Genomic DNA, 14,570 nt, shown 5'->3' on the forward strand with positions numbered 1-14,570 from the left:
TCCAGATCAGATGGAAAAGGATCCTTGAAGGAAATAGGATGGAGATGAAAACGACAGAGAAGAGCAAGGATGTGATGGAACAGTGTTGAAAGCACTATCCAGAGGGAGAGCCAGGTTTAACAGCCTTCTGGATGGGGCAGGACTGTCATAAAAGGACTTCACTGTACTTAACAAAAAAAAGCGTTGGGGGTAGGGGTGGGAATTCTAGGGGTTTTTTTCCATGCTTAAGAATTTTTAGCAGGAACTTTTAGAAGTTTGAAAACCCAACTAACTTTGAATTTATTTGACTCATGACTTGGTCAAACAAAGGCCATATTTTAAAATAAACCACATTTTATTTATTTTAAAGACCATATTTTTAAATAAAATAAAATTCACTTTAAAGAATATATTCAGAGATGGTATAGGCCAAGGTTTAAGAATGCTAGTGCCAAGTTGCCTGGGTTTAAATTTCTAGTTGTGTGATCGCAGGCAAGTTATTCACTCTCTTGTGTTTCAGCTTCTCAATCTGTTCAATGGAAATATCGATAGTATTTCCTTCACACGACTATTGTGAGGATCAAATAAGTTATTAAATGTAGTGCTGCTAAGTCGCTTCAGTCGTGTCCAACTCTGTGCGACCCCATAGACGGCAGCCCACCAGGCTCCCCTGTCCCTGGGATTCTCCAGGCAAGAACACTGGAGTGGGTTGCCATTTCCTTCTCCAGTGCATGAAAGTGAAAATTGGAAGTGAAGTCGCTCAGTTGTGTCTGACTCTTTGCAACCCCTTGGACTGCAGCCCACTAGGCTCCTCCATCCATGGGATTTTCCAGGCAAGAGTACTAGAGTGGGTTGCCATTGCCTTCTCCTTAAATGTAGTGAGCGATAGCTAAATGTTGACTTTTTTAATGCTTTTTTTTACTGTGGTAAAAATCACGTAATATAAAACATGCCATTTTAACCATATTTAACTGTACAGTTAGAACCGAACATGGAACAATGGACTGGTTCAAAATTGGAAAAGGAGTACATCAAGGCTGTATATTGTCACCCTACATATATGACCTATATGCAAAGTACATCATGTGAAATGCCAGGCTGAATAAATCACAAGCTGGAATCAAGATTGCCAGCAGAATTAACAACCCCAGATACACCGATGATACCACTCTAATGGCAGAAAGCAAAGAGGAACTAAAGAGCCTCTTGATGAAGGTGAAAGAGGAGAGTGAAAAAGCTGGCTTAAAACTCAACAATCAAAAAACTAAGATCATGGCATCTGATTCCATTACTTCATGACAAATGGAGGAAAAATGGAAACAGGGACAAACTTCATTTTCTTGGGGCTCCAAAATCACTGTGGATGGTAACTTCAGGCATGAAATTAAAAGACGCTTATTCCTAGGAAGAAAAGCTATGACAAACCTAGAGAGCATATTAAAAAGCAGAGACATTACTTTGCCAACAAAGGTCTATAGAGTTGAAGCTATGGTTTTTCCAGTAGTCATATATGGATGTGGGAGCTATACCATAAAGAAGGCTGAGGGCTGAAGAATTGACGCTTTTGAACTGTGGTGTTGGAGAAGACTCGTGAGAGTGCCTTGGACCACAAGGATATTAAACCAGTCAATCCTAAAGGAAATCAACCCTGAATATTCATTGGAAGGATTGATGCTGAAGCTGAAGCTCCAGTACTTTGGCCACCTGATGAGAAGAACCAACTCATTGGAAAGGACTCTGATGCTGGGAAAGATTGAGGGCCGGAGGAGAAAGGGGTGACAGAGAATGAGATGGCTGGATATCATCACCCACCAGTGGACATGTGTTTGAGCAAACTCCAGGAGATAGTGAAGGGCAAGGAAGTCTAGCATACGCAGTCCAGGGGGTTGCAAAGAGCTGGACACAACTTAGGGACTGAACAACAAACTGAACAGCTCAGTGGCACTGAGTACATTCACATTATTGTACAACTTTCATCCTCATCCATCTCCCAAATGGCTTACCTTCCTAAACAGAAACTCTGAAATTCCCTGCCTGCCCCTGCATCTACCAAAGTACTTTCTGACTCTCTGAACTTGACAGTTCTGGGTACTTTGCATAAGTGGAATCAAACAGTATTTCTATCTAATGTATAATGGAATGCATTTTTAAGGTTAACTGAATATATGTCCTACAAACAGATAGTACCTTCTTTTTTTTTCCCTGTGCTATACAGTATGTTCTTATTAGTTATCCACTTTATACCTAACAGTATGTTCTTATTAGTTATCCACTTTATACCTAACAGTGTGTGTGTGTGTGTATATATATATATATATATATATATTATCCTAATTTCCCAATTCAATAGTTAGGACATAGAAGCAACTTGCTGACTTTTATAATTAATTCATGTAACAAATAGTTATTAGCTTCCTACTAGCATAAAATACAGAACTAAAAGCTCTGTGATATAGGATAGTTGGAGTTGATGAAAGAACGATGGATAAAACACACTTCCCACCCACAAAAAAATATCATAGGGAAGCGAAGCAGACAGAACCTATGCATATATCCAAAGAAGCAAGTGAAAACAGGGCAGATAGCAAATAATACTAGAAAATAATTACTAATCTTCTTTGGCATGGTATCATAGCTATCAAGGAGAATGTTCTTATTCTCAGAAAACACAAACTCATTTATTTGGGGATAAAGTGTGATGATGCCTATAATTTACTTTCAAATTACTTTACAAAAACAACAAACTAGATACATAAATGCACATATACAAAGTTAACATGCCAAAATGCTAATCACTGGGGAGAAAAAAAGCTGGCAGTCAAGGGTCAAGTGCTGGCTCCAAACTTCAGAACATTATGTGGACTTGAAACTCTTTTAAACTTGTTCTCACAGCATGACTGATAGGAGAAAACTTGCAGACACGGGCTGTTTTTTAAGCGCAAAGTGCTCTATAAATAATTCCTACAACAACCACCGTGGGACAGGTCCGTGGGAGGGGCTGCTTTTAAAATGCCAGTTGCTGAGAGGCTTCAAAACATGGCAATGAATCCTTCTGATTTATAGCTGAAGCCCCTTTCCCTGGTCAATCTTTAGTGAAGGTAAACCTGTGGATGAAAGTCTTCATACAAAACCTTGCTGGGAAATTCATCTGAATCATTTCAATTCACTTCTCTACACTTTATCAAGACAGAGTGGAGGAACTGATGGGCTAATGGATAAAGGAGGTCTCTAGACAAGCCTATCAACACCCAGGTTGAGATTACAGTCTATAGACCAAGGTCTCTGAGTAGAGACATGGTCAGATGACTCTGCTCACTCCCAGACTCACAGCACCTGCCCAGCTGCCATCTCTCACACTCAATATGTCCAAAATAGAACACTTCCCTTCCATGGTTTTGTTTTTTCTCTCCATGAATGGCACGACCAACAGTAAAGCAACAGAAGCCATAAATTTCCCCATCACTCCCCCTCCACCTCCATATCCATCCATCCCCAGACCCTTCTGTTTCCCCTCAAAAGTTCTCCCAAATCACCAGCATCTCTCCTTTTAAGATTCCACCTTCCCTTCTTAACAGGCAACATGGATTTCCCAAACTTCAGCAACCCTTCTATTTCCATACTTGTCTCTCTCCAACCCACACTCCATACTGGTACAAATGGAAAATTACCAATTCCTGTTTACATTTTTCAACGGTTTAATGGTAATCATTACTAGGAAAACAGTCGTGATACAATGCCTAATACTTACTGAGCACTTAGCCAGGCACCCTGCGCTAATAAGCACCTCGTCTAAGCATCTTCTCATTTCATCCTCATGGACCCTAAGAAGTGAGGGTTATTGCTGTATCAATTTTACAATTTTCTCTGAGACACAGAGAAGTATGAACTCTTACTTGCCCAGGGACAGAATTGGTTAGCAAGAGGCAGACAGGCTTCAGGCCTAAGCCTCTGCTCTCTCCCCTCTGGGTTGAACAAGACATGCCCCACTCATGCCCACAAAGTCCTAAAGCCCTGAGGACTCAGCCCTTGTCACCCACATTCCTCCCTTTTCCTTTTGCTTGTGGGGATGCCCTCAACTTTTCGCTCTTCCTCCTCACTCACTCTCCACATGTGGGCATCTCTTCTAGGTCCCCAAGGCTAAGCAGATCCTCGTCATGCATCTTAAAGGCACACATTCTGGCTTGTGATTAGGGACTTATTTGTGTCCGCATCACAGGAGGGGCCATCTCAGCTTTTCTGACCCTCCAGGCCAGCACCCAGTCCAGCGCCTGGTATGCAGGACTTGCTCAACAAGTCTTTATCAACTAGAGAAACGGAGCGCACATGAACACAGAATTCCTGGGCTGCTGCTCAAGGGTCTGGCTTTACTATCAGTGTGAAGTGAAGTGAAGTCGCTCAGTCGTGTCTGACTCTCTGTGACCCCATGGACTGTAGCCTACCAGGCTCCTCCATGGCATTTTCCAGGCAAGAGTACTGGAGTGGGTTGCCATTTCCTTCTCTATACTATCAGTGTGACCTTGTGCGAATCACCACTTCTCAGAGCCTCTGGGGTCCGATCTGAACCTTCTCCAGCAAAACTATGATAATAAAGAACTGCGGAGTTTTCAAATATCTTTCCACAAAATCCCATTCAATCCCGGGATGGCCCTATGAGGGAAGCAGGGTTCTCATGGCCCATAACCACTTAAGACAGAAAAAGGAGGATCGATCGGGTGGGGGAGGAAAACTAGTGACTGGCCAGCAGTCACTGAAACCTTCCTTTGACTCTAAGCCCAGCCTACAACCCGGGTTAGGTGGCAACCCACTCACCTGGGCTGTGGCAAAGCTTTGAGAAGCCGCCCAGTGCTCTGTACATGAGTGACCACTGGTGCTGACTCTGTCATCCTCCTGTCCAGCTTTCCCATTTGCTTAAGGCACTCGAGTGAAGAGTGGAGGCCATCCAGCACCTGTAGCGCCATCGTCATGGTAACCATGTCTATCATAGGCACGCACAGCTGGGGGATAACCAGGAGAACCCCAGCCACCCGCTCCTGTCCCTGCCCAGGGGAGCAGAAGCCAGAAAAAGGCTCCACTTCCTGAGTGGCTGTTTGGGCTTCAGAATATGAAAGCATAAAGTATACGAGGCAGCGCCCATCATGGCGCTGGGGTTACCTGGGAGTCAGTGGTCTTTTATCAACATCCATCTGTACCACTGTCCCAGTCCAGCCTCTAAGCCAGGAGGTAATTCAGGTTAATGAGTACAGAGATGTTTCCTTATTCACGAGGATTCAGCATGCAATCTCTGCAAAGGATGTCAACTGACTCTATGTAACTGTCAGTGTCCCTTCTGTGCATAAGGAGCTTACATGCTGGTTTTAGGGGGGAAAACACCTTTAATATCATGTTATTCTTATCATGTTAAAGGTTTAGGGTAATTCTTTCCATAACATTTCTCCAAGCAGAAATAGAAACAAAACTTCCTCCAAGTGCAAAATTGTTCCTTAACACCAGCTCCATAACTAGGACCATCTGTCTGCTTCTTCAGGTGAAATCGAAACAGTATGACTATTTTTTAATAAAAATTGCCTTGAATATGTGACCTTCCAGGAGACTATATGTGTCCAAGATGTCATAAGGTGGATTTAAAGACAAAAACAGGTGAACTTTATGGTGAAAAAATTTTAATGTAAATTGGTATCAAAAACCTAACACATAATTTAAAAGAAATCTTATCAAGTGAAATTTGTCATTATACAAAAATTCCATTTTATTATAAGTTGTTCATTTTCAATGTGTAAATGAAAACTGCAGAAATTTTGAGATTATATCTAATATTCAGACATACTTTCCAAGCTATTTTAGCACAGAGCTTTCAAAAAAGGAGCCATCTTATATTTTGTTTTATAAATGGGACAAAGTAGGAAGTTCTCTTGAGGAGAGTTTTTCAGAAAATTGAAGTACAAAGGTCGTCAAATTAACGTAGGATTTAAAATGGAAAATGAAAGTTATTCCTGTAATGATACTGATACTGACCTTCCAGACACTGGCAGGTGAATCCACTGAGATTAGAAACGCATGTTGCTCCATTTCTGCATGGTTCTAGGATACAGTAGTCAATCTTGGATTGGCAGAGCTCTCCAGTATAACCTGAGGAAACGAGAGATAGGTATAAAACACTCTGTCCCCAAAACCACGAACCATCCCGCAAGTCGATGGAGTTAACTGGTACCTATCCAACCAAGGCAGCAACCTTCACTAGTCTCCCAGGCACTTTGGTTTTGTAACAAGAAACAGAGTGCTTTATTTTTTATTTAAGAATATTTGCTTTCCATTGTTGTGTTAGTTTCTGCTGTACAACAATGTGAATCAGCTATATATATAATATATATAATACACATATATCCCTCCTTCTTCGACCTCCCTCCCACCTCTCTCATCCCTCCCATCTAGGTCCTCACTGAGCTGAGCTCCCTAAGCTATACAGCACGTTTCCTCTATCTCACTATTTTACACAAGGCGGTGTGTGTATGTCAGTCCTAATCTCCCAATTCATCCCACCCTTCCCATCCCCCTCATGTCCAAATGCCCATTCTCTATGCCTCCACCTCTCAGAATCATAGTTCAAAAGTCATTTGCTTTGCAAAATCTTTTTTGCAAAGAGAGATTTTTTTCACCATTAGCTCTGCATTTTATTTTGAAATATTAGAACCTTCAGAAGCTGAGACTGAACACCCTGTCCCTTTCTTCTGACCTAGAGAAAAACAGTCTCTATAATGTCTTTTTTATGACTTTTTAAAACTTTTATTTTTAAATTTTTAATTGGAGGATGATTGTTTTACAAAGCTGTGTTGGTTTCTGCCATACATCAACATGAATCAACCATAGGTATACATATGTACCCTCCCTCTTGAACCTCCCTCCCACCTCCCTCCCCAGTCCCACCCCTCTAGGTTGTTACAGAGCCCTGGTGTGAGTTCCCGGAGTCACACCGCAAATTCCCACTGGCTATCTAGTTCACATATGGTAGTGTGTATGTTTCCACGCTACTTTCTCCATACATCTCACCCTCTCCTTCCCACCCCCGCTTGCTTGACCACTGAGATGACAGTCACTTTCCCATGATCATCTCACTACCTATTTTTAAAAACACCATTAGGAAAATTGCTAGATAGGTATTAAATTTTTTTTAATTTGTAATATTTTACTGTTAGAAGACCCTCAGTGTTCACCCCCTCACCCTTCATTTTTAAAGCTAATGAAGTTGAGACACATAATACTAATCACATTTCTATATTCATCTTAATTCTAATTTGAAGCACAAACCCAACTCAGTTTTTCCTGTAAAGCAATGGTGGTTTTGTCAGATAATAACATCACCACATATGTGTGATGAGAAAAAAAAGGACCTGAATCTACTGGAATACCCATGCAGCCAAGAAGCCTTAAATAAATTCCAAATATTTTGTTAACTTTGAAAACAAAGCCCTCCCAAAAGGCAAGTTTAAGAAATAACATGCAATTATGTTTTTTAGCTTAAAGTAGAAAATGATTATGAAAGAAAATTTGGAAAATGCAAGATTTAAAATAGAAAGAGAAAAAAGTTACCCTCAGTCATGTTATTTGAGTGACATAATTATTAATACTTTGGAGAGATTCCTATCAAATATTTATGCACAGATAGTTCCTACTAAATTATAATCATACTATAACGTTTTGATCTTTCCAGGATGTACATAAAGTATATAAAAACTTATCTTTCTGAATTATTAGTTTTGAAGGAGTGTCATTAGCACCATACTTGATATTTGCAAAAATAAATCAATGAGGTTAGGGGAGAGATGATTTGCCTGAGCTTCACTGACCTGCCAATCTAGTCTAAATTACAGACTGTGAATGTGGAGGCCTTGTTTGCAATTCTACTCTTCTTTATGTGTTTTTTAAAACAGTCTAGGGAGGACTTCCTTGGTGGTCCCGTGGTTAAGACTTGTCTTCTAATGTAAGAGTTTCTGGTTTGATCCCTGGTTGGGAAGCTAAGATCTTACATGCCTCTTGGCCAAATAAAAGAAACAGAAAAACAGGAGCAACATTGTAACAAGTTCAATAAAGACTTTAAAAATGGTCCACATTGATAACGGAATAGTCTAGGGGACTCTAGCTAATTCATGGGTATGGGAAAAATAAGACAATTACGTAATCTAAAAATCTAAACACCAGGACAAAAAGCCACTCCAGAATTCAGAAGATGACATCTTACTCTAACAAATTTATGGTAATACATTTTCAAATAATAGGTCTAAATTCAGATTAACATTCTGTCCATTTAACTTCATCTAGTCTCCTCAATGGCACCCCACTCCAGTACTCTTGCTTGGAAAATTCCATGGATGGAGGAGCCTAGTGGGCTGCAGTCCATGGGATCGTGAAGAGTCGGACATGACTGAGCAACTTCACTTTCACTTTTCACTCTCATACCTTGGAGAAGGAAATGGCAACCCACTCCAGTGTTCTTGCCTGGAGAATCCCAGGGACAGAAGAGCCTGGTAGGCTGCCATCTCTGGGGTCGCACAGAGTCGGACACGACTAAAGCGACTTAGCAGCAGCAGTCTCCTCATATTTCCATATCATCCCTATGGGTATCTTAAAGAAAATTTTACTTCACCTATAAAGACTTCATTATACATCCCTAACTAAAAGTGATTTTCACAAAGATCACTTTTAACGCCTTCCTTAATGAATATCTGGTCCCACTTAAAATTTTAGTTAAATATTCAAAACTATATTAATAGCAACAATTTCTTTTTAAGAACCATATTGTCTGATAACACACATATCTTCCCATGCTTTTAATTTGTTCTTATCTAATTGATCTAATATTAAATCTATAAGCAAATTGAATCTTCAGTATTGTTCATTGCTCCAATATTGCAAGCAAGTTTAATAAGATTTCAGTCTAAGAGAATAAACCACGTTTGTGATGTGTTCAGGGATTGTCTATAATGATCTGGAGGTCACACTGGCATTCTGTGGTAGAGATTCTGAAGCTCTGCACTGCCTGAGATGGTTCTAGAATAACAGTTTTATCACTCAAATGCCAATTGTCCCCTCCAACGAGGAACACTGGTCAAGGATCAGTCACTAGCATTGCTTTCTGTTCCAGAGCTTTAAAAGGATTATATTAAAGATATTTAAAATATGAGAAACATGGAACTATAAAGGAAAAGACCCTGTGTAACTAGCTAGACTACAAAGCATATACATACTGGCATGTCTGAGTTCAGTATAATTGGAGATGAGAAACAACAGTGGAGGACTGTGTGGTTGGGGATCAGAGAGACAGAGAGGTAGGGCTGGGGTCATGGGATTATGGAATTACTAGCATCCTTAGCTGCAGGTGGCGGGTTGGTCAGCTGATGCTTGTCTATACAGGGCCAGGTATTACTACTGGCTCAAGCCAGTGGCGAGTTCAAAGTTCCAAGAGCACCCCCCTCGACTGCACTGGTCTCACTGACCGACTGAAGCCAGCTCTGGGAGAGAAGAGGTGGAGGGCAAGGAACCACGAAGACCCTGAAGCTGTCTCCAGGGACTCTTAAAGAAAAAGCGAGTCATTTCTTAGACCCTCAGAGAGCAGTGGGTGACATCCGGTCCCATCACCTCGTGGCAAATAGATGGGGAAAAATGGAAACAGTGACAGACTTTATTTTCTTGGGCTCCAAAACCACTGCAGATGGTGACTGCAGCCATGAAATTAAAAGACACTTGCTCCTTGGAAGGAGAGCTATGACAAACCTAGACAGCAGAGTAACACACAGAGACATCACTTTGCTGACAAAGGTCTGAATAATCAAGGCTATGGTCTTTCCAGTAGTCATGTATGGATGTGAGAAAGAAAAGAAAGTAAAGTCGCTCAGTCATGTCTGACTCTGCAACCCCATGGACTGTAGCCTACCAGGCTCCTCAGTCCATGGAATTTTCCAGGCAAGAGTACTGGAGTGGGTTGCCATTTCCTTCTCCAGGGGATCTTCCCGACACAGAGATTGAACCCAGGTCTCCCGCATTACAGGCAGATGCTTTGCTGTCTGAGCCACCAGTGGGATCACAAAGAAGGTCGAAAGCTGAAGAACTGATGTTTAGAATTGTGGTACTGGAGAAGACTCTTGAGAGTCTCTTGGACAGCAAGGAGCTCAAACCAGCCAATCCTAAAGGAAATGGCTGAGTCCCTTTGCTGTTCACCTGAAAACCACCACAACATTGTTAATAAGTTATACCCCGATACAAAATGTTTGGGGTGTTAAATAAATAAATAAATAAAATGCTTTTAAAAATCCTAAAGGAAATCGACCCTGAATATTCATTGGAAGGACTAATTCTGAAGCTGAAGCTCCAATATTTTGGCCACTTGAAGTGAGAAGCCGACTCATTGGAAAAGACCCTAATGCTGGGAAAGATTGAAGGCAGGAGCAGAAGGGGAAGACAGAGGACAAGCATCACTGACTCAATGAACATGAATTTGAACAAACTCTGGAACACAGTGAAGGACAGAGGAGGCTACTGTGCTGCAGTCCATACGGTTGCAGAGTTGGATACAACTTAGTGACCGAACAGCAACAGAGAGTAGGTTTACCTGCAGTTGTCAGACAAACCACTGACCTTGAGCTACTTGTGATACTCTCAGCTGGATACCTAAGGCTCACAAATCTCCCTTTCTGTGTCTTTTGTTTTTTTAATTTATGTCATAACCATGGAGTCAAAACTAAATAAGTGATTGGTAGGACTTTAAATGAAAAAAGATGATTCGATCATTAAAGCTTTGCCTGAGTTCTTCCTTCCATCCTGCTGAAAGCCAGTCTCTGTCTGGGGGAATGAAGTAATTATGCCAACCATTAATAATGTTTCTTTATCTTACCAAAGCAATGACAGGCACCCAAAGGACCTTGTTAGTAGATGGTCAAGCCAGTGATGGAGTCAACCCAGTGGTTGCAAGCAGTAGTAAGTGGTGCCATTGGGATATGTCAGGGAGGATCTGTTCTAGCACACAGACACACAGACACAGACACACACACACACACACACACACACACACGTGTATGTATCAAACTCATGTCTACTGAGTCGGTGATGACATTAAACCATCTCATCCTCTTTTGTCCCCTTCTCCCCTTGCCCTTAATCTTTCCCAGCATCAGGGTCTTTTCTAGTGAGTCAGCTCTTCGCATCAGGTGGCCAAAGTATTGGAGTCCTACCCATAGAATGTTCAGGATGGCTTCCCAAAAGCTTGGAATAAAACCCTAACACTTTACCCCATGACTCAAAACCACACCATGTCCTGGCCTCTGCCCCCTCATCCTCCCATTCTCCCCATTGACCAAAGTACTGCAGCCCCCCTGGGTCAAACAGGCCCAGCTCCTTTTCAGACTTCAGCATTGTTCTGGGGCTGTGGCCGCAGGACCACACAAGGATATGAGAGGGAGACAGGATTCAAGACAATCAGTTATGACCCTATCCTAGAAAGAGCTAGATGGTGCTAATGTTAAACCACTGTGTAACAGAAACTATTGAGAAGAAAATTAGCAACTAGCTTTGGCAGGGAGGGAAGGGGAAGAGGTGAACACACAGTGGAATTTCACCTATAAAATCAGGAGATAAGAGAGGAGAGGTTAAAACTGAAGTACATAAGGCAAAGAGGACCTAACATAATAACATGTAAGTCACCTCTAGAACCAGTTAGGGAGATGAAAAAATGTTTTAGAGAAGCTAAAAAAAAAATGCAAAATCCAACTAAACAGAAAAGGAAGTTGGCTACAATCTTTGTGGGGGTTCCAAACAAAATCAGAATAATTAGGTCAAGACTTCTCTTGAACCCAAGGGTTGTGCAATCTGCTGAAAAATCAGGACCCATTGGAGGGTCCAGCCCAGAGCTAACTGTAGTTGGAGACAGTAAGGAAAAGGATGGCCCCTGTGTGTTCATCACTGATAGGGGAAGAATTGCCCTCGATGCCCCGGTCTTGTAAGACAGCCGACTTTCCTGGAAACAACCTTGGTTGTCTAAGCATCAAATCTAACTCACCTGGGTGAAGAACTGGAATCTGCCAGAGATAATAAAGCTCTTCCCTCGGTAGGATGAGTCTCCTAACTCAGAAAGAGATGGAACCAAGTAAACAGAGGAGGATGTCATGACAGAGACCTGAGCCCTGTGACTGCCACTGGGTGTCTGGCTTAGGCTGATCTGAGCACGCTGGTGTGCAAAGAAGGTGTCACCCTGGAGAAAGTGTGGTGCATGAGAGCATCTATCAGACCTAGGATTAAAATTAAAATGCATAGCTGAGTAATTGAATTTTTATGCATTTAAAGTTGAAAAACAGGGTTAAAGCAATGCACGTGGAGATGTTCAATGGGGCTTGAGAATCACTATTGTTCATAACTTTAATTCTTGCAAGGAAAAAAAACACAAAGATTATTTCAGATAGTCTTCCACGTGTACAAGAGCCCACCTAAGACATCAGAAACCACAGCCCACCATCCCTTTGTTCCCTCTGACCCTGCACCCTTCTGTGGCTGTTCTCTCCCACTAGTCAGATCTCCACTCAGGAATCACCTGCTCAGACCTTGTGTCTCTTGAAAGTGAAAGTGTGAGTCGCTCAGTCATTTCTGACTCTTTGCAACCCCCTGGACTGTAGCCCTCCAGGCTCCTCTGTCCATGGAATTCTCCAGGCAAAAATACTGGAGTGGGTTGCCATTTCCTTCTCCAGGGAATCTTCCTGAACCAGGAATTCAACCCAGGTCTACTGCATTGCAGGCAGACTCTTTACTGTCTGAGCCACCAGGGAAGCTTCCTTATTCTTCACCTTAGTACTTAACTTTAAAGAACCCGGCTGCCAATGCAGGAGATATAAGAAACACTGGTTCTGTCCCTGTGCTGGGAAAATCCCCTGGAAGAGGGCATACAACTGAAGTGACTTAGCATGCACGCAGTACTCCACAAAACGCACATCTACCGGCTGCCTCCCCATCTAAAAGGAGATGCTGTGGGATGAAGGCTTCATCTCTGAAGCCACTTGTGGTCCTCCCAGGGTTCCTGCATGCTCCATTACAACAGATTTATCATTACCTGAAATGATATTCCTTTTTGGTTCCCTCTTGAGACCATAAACTCCCTGAGAATCAGGACTTTGTCTTGTTAATCGCTGAATCTTTAGCACTTAAACAGTTTCTGGCACAAATGAATCCATCTGCTTAAAGTTTTTGCCCTAATGCCTCCCTGGTGGCTCAGCTGGTAAAGAATTCGCCTACAGTGTGGGAGATCTGGGTTTGATTCCTCGGTTGGGAAGATCCCCTGGAGAAGAGAAAGGCTACCCACGCCAGTGTTCTGGCCTGGAGAATTCCATGGACTGTATAGTCCATGGGGTCACAGAGTCAGACACGACTGAGAGACTTTCACTTTCACTTGACCCTAATAACAGTCATATACCTTTCAAGTTAGATGTGGCTTCTCCCTAAGCAATCATACCCAGAACATCATAGGCATCATTTGCTAGTTATTCTTTTTCCCAACACCCATGAAAATGAACACATAGCTATTAAAATAAAAATTTAACCTCAAAAATGTGCTATCAAAAATCACCTTGCGCTTTGCAATGGTCTGATTTCCAATCTGGGGATACATAGGATTCCCCTGCCCCAGGCAGACTGAAGTGGGTGGAACTAGGCTGACTCTCTTTTGAACATTAGTCTCACTTCTCCAACTAGCATTCAGCACCTTCAACAGTTCCCTGAAATAAGGCATCAACAGACCTGAAACAGAACTCCTTTTACCTGCCCAAGCCCCTATTCAAGTTTAATTCCTTAGGTCTGTGATTCTCTACCAGCTGACTCTCACCCCCGGGGAATATCTGACAGTGTCCAGAGGCACTGCTTATTGTCCCACCCTGGGGATGCTCCAGCATCTATTAGGTAGAAGCCAGGAAATGTTGCTAAACACCCTACAAAATACATGACAGTTCCCTGCAACAAAGAATTGTCTGCCCCCAAATAACCCTAATGTCAGGATTGAGAAAGCCCAGTTTAGGTCAATGAGACCTTAGCTTATCAGACTAAAAACCGTTGGTTTTATTCCAATGACTCTCGTCTGCTCATATGTAGACACTGACCCTTTACAAAACAGGGAAACAGCACCTTTAGAACATTTTTACAAATCTGAATCCATAGGAATATTTATAACTCCTAGCAAGTTAAAGGGGCTTTCCTTGTAGCTCAGCTGGTAAAGAATTCACCTGTAATGTAGGAGACCTGGGGTTTGATCCCTGGGTTGGGACAATCCCCTGGAGAAGGGAAAAGCTACCCACTCCAGTATTCTGGCCTGGAGAATTCCATGGACTGTATAGTCCATGGGGTCGTAAAGAGTCGAACATGACTGAGCGACTTTCATTTCATTGAGCAAGTTAGAGACCATTTTAAAATACACTATTTGACTACAAAAACTTTAAGGTATTGAAGAATTTATCATTGTGATTGTCAGTTTGTAAGTAAAATAATTGCTTCAAAAACAGATGCTATCGGAAATGCTGATCTCTTAGGGAATCACAGGGGTTCTATTGCCTCTTTGGAGAATATTTTTG

At 42.0% G+C, this 14,570-nt stretch overlaps 1 protein-coding gene across 1 annotated transcript in view; it reads right to left on the reverse strand.

Annotated features, from left to right (window-relative positions):
* The window catches only part of DNER (delta/notch like EGF repeat containing), a 378,787-nt gene that overhangs the window by 122,921 nt on the left and 241,296 nt on the right, over positions 1-14,570 (reverse strand). The window contains exon 7 of the mRNA XM_027964863.2: positions 5,992-6,105. Coding sequence (XP_027820664.2) covers positions 5,992-6,105 — 114 coding nt within the window. The remainder of the gene's footprint in view (positions 1-5,991; positions 6,106-14,570) is intronic.

This window comes from Ovis aries, chromosome 2, assembly GCF_016772045.2.
Source record: "Ovis aries strain OAR_USU_Benz2616 breed Rambouillet chromosome 2, ARS-UI_Ramb_v3.0, whole genome shotgun sequence".
In the NCBI taxonomy this organism is placed as follows: Eukaryota; Metazoa; Chordata; class Mammalia; order Artiodactyla; family Bovidae; genus Ovis; species Ovis aries.